Genomic DNA, 2,442 nt, shown 5'->3' on the forward strand with positions numbered 1-2,442 from the left:
TCAGAAAAAAAAAATAAGTTCAGTTATCTTCGTTTTAGATGCAGTTTTTTATTGCTAAACATTTTTTATTTTGTAATGAAAAAAATTAGTAAAATTACATATTAACTAAATGCACATTATTATGAATCTAAGACCCGCTTGATATATTTTTCATTATAGATCGTTGTACACTTAAGGTCAAAGTTTTGTCAAAACAGATAATCAGATCAAATCACATCAGACCAGATCATATCATGTCAGATGAGACTAGATCAAATAATTCCAAATAAGCAAAAATAAGGTGAACTAAGTATTACATTTGTCTTTATGTATACGGAGTATTTTATATAAGTATATGATATTGTACAATCTTGAAAGTGAATGAATATATATTTATACAACGAGTTGTACGTACCTAGTTAATTCCCCAGATAAACAAAATGGGGTATAATTGTCATTTCAAGTACTAGTGGAGGGGTACATGCGCCTTTTCATGTATTAGTTGAGGGGTATATGTGTAATTTCCTTCCCAAACAGTAATTGAACAACTCAATAAAAGTACTGAATAAATAACCACGCTTTTTCAATATATTTATAGAAATGCCACTAGATTAACAAAAATTTGTTTATCTGGCAAGTTGTATTTGCCCTTATAAAACCCACATACCTATATACGTAGTGTACAATTAAAATAATTGTCCTCAAGCACTTAGGTACCGCATGCAGTATTTTCTAACAAATTTCCAATTTTCTATTACATATATCTATTTATGATGCACAACTCTTTAAGAAAAGTATCCTTTGTATCTTGTAGGTCATTGATGGCATCTTTGATTTTAATTCGATTTTGTGGTGAATCCACTGAACATTTTAGTCCTACCTTAATTAGTGATTTTATGCACTTCATTTTACAGACATTAGCTGCTGAATTTTCATCTTGAACCCCATTTCTTGCACCATTACAATCATCTAGAAGCCTTGGGTCGATTACCTTGGACAATTGGTTCTTAAACAATGCTTTCTTTACATATTTATGAAGGTCTAAACCTTCTTTAAACATACCAGCAGTGGGAGGTTTTGCAACCATCATTTCTATCAACACAATGCCGTAACTATAAATGTCACCTTCCTTAGACACTCTGCTTCCCAGGCCGTACTCTGTCCAAAAAAAAAAAAAAAAAAAAAAAAAATAGAGATGAGATACATCCATCTATTTGTGGAAAAAAAAAAAAATTCTTACTATTAAGTACCTTATTTTTATTTATTTATTTTTTAATTTATGATATACCTCCGTTTCTTTTAAGTTACGACAAAAGAGTATTATGTGTGAGATAAAAAATTTAATTGCAATGATACATGCATTAATTAAGAAACAGATTAGAGGTAGTAAATAAATAAGTCAAGTAGTTACCAGGAGCTATTCAAAAAAAAAAAAAATAGTTACCAGGAGGAGTATAACCAATAGTTCCTTTGATTGCAACTGAACTATTATTGATACATGAACTTGACAGTAAATGAAATCCTGCTAACCCAAAGTCGCCAACATGAGCAACCATGTTATTGTCGAGCAAAATGTTGGCTGGTTTTAGGTCGCAATGAACTATTGAAATGTTACAATTACAATTGTCGTGCAAATAATCCAATGCACATGCTGTATCAATCGCAATGTTTACTCTTTGAAGAAGATTTAACGCCCGTTCAGCATGCTGATCATTGTAAGTCCACTGTTGAAGATTTCCGTTTGACATGAACTCATAAACTAAAGCCTTAAAATCATTGCCATGAAAGTCAGTACTCGAGCAAGCAGTAATAACCTTGAGGAGGTTCCTGTGACGAGTATATCTTAATACGTCACACTCTGCCATGAAGCTCTTGGTTGCTCCTTTCAGATCGAGGCTTATGATTTTAACAGCGACAACCGTGTTTTTGTCTAGATCAAGGACTCCTTTGGAAACGGAACCAAAATGGCCAACACCCATTCGTTGCTTTCAAAAGCATGTTGTAAGATACCTTTAAGAAGGGCGAGTTTATGTTCACAGATGATACTTGAGATTGCTCATTGTGCTTCCTCCGACTATGAAATACGAAGTATAGTAACAACCATATCATAGCTGCCAAAAGCAATACCCCGATAAGGGAAGTAATAATCAAGATCACAAGAAACGGCAGTCCAACCTGGCTCTTAGATTGGCTGCTTTGGGTACTTGACAAATGAAGGCTACGAAACTGATTAGGATACCTTCTATCAATCTCGTTATTTCCAAAATCTGTAAATGCATATAATTATTAATTTGGCAAAAGCTTTCATTCATTTAGCATATTCTCTAATTTATAAAAGTCAAAATTAGATGGATAGTTTTGCAATAGACAATAGTCACAACAAATTAGATTAGACTTGAAAGATTGGAGCATTGCTCCTAATTACGACTTAAATATGGAGGATCTCCCATTTTCTCATGGTGT

General features: G+C 32.8%; 1 protein-coding gene across 1 annotated transcript; it reads right to left on the minus strand.

The window, feature by feature from the left end:
- Window positions 1–733: 733 nt before the first annotated feature.
- LOC110687736 (putative receptor-like protein kinase At3g47110) lies at window positions 734–1,958 on the minus strand. Its single transcript, XM_021864396.1, has 2 exons — window positions 1,424–1,958; window positions 734–1,137 (listed from the first exon to the last, which is right to left on the minus strand). The coding sequence occupies exons 1-2, from the start codon at window positions 1,956–1,958 to the stop codon at window positions 734–736; spliced, it is 939 nt and encodes a 312-aa protein (XP_021720088.1).
- Between the last annotated feature and the right edge of the window lie 484 nt (window positions 1,959–2,442).

The sequence above is a fragment of the Chenopodium quinoa genome, unplaced genomic scaffold, assembly GCF_001683475.1.
Source record: "Chenopodium quinoa cultivar QQ74 unplaced genomic scaffold, ASM168347v1, whole genome shotgun sequence".
Taxonomy (NCBI): domain Eukaryota; kingdom Viridiplantae; phylum Streptophyta; class Magnoliopsida; order Caryophyllales; family Amaranthaceae; genus Chenopodium; species Chenopodium quinoa.

Excerpts from the sequence above, each read along its gene's own strand:
- LOC110687736 (XM_021864396.1), bottom strand. The coding sequence starts at position 1,958 with ATGGGTGTTGGCCATTTTGGTTCCGTTTCCAAAGGAGTCCTTGATCTA. Across the intron at positions 1,138-1,423 it reads TATTGGTTATACTCCTCCTG|AGTACGGCCTGGGAAGCAGA; the intron begins GTAACTATTTTT and ends TTTTTTGGACAG.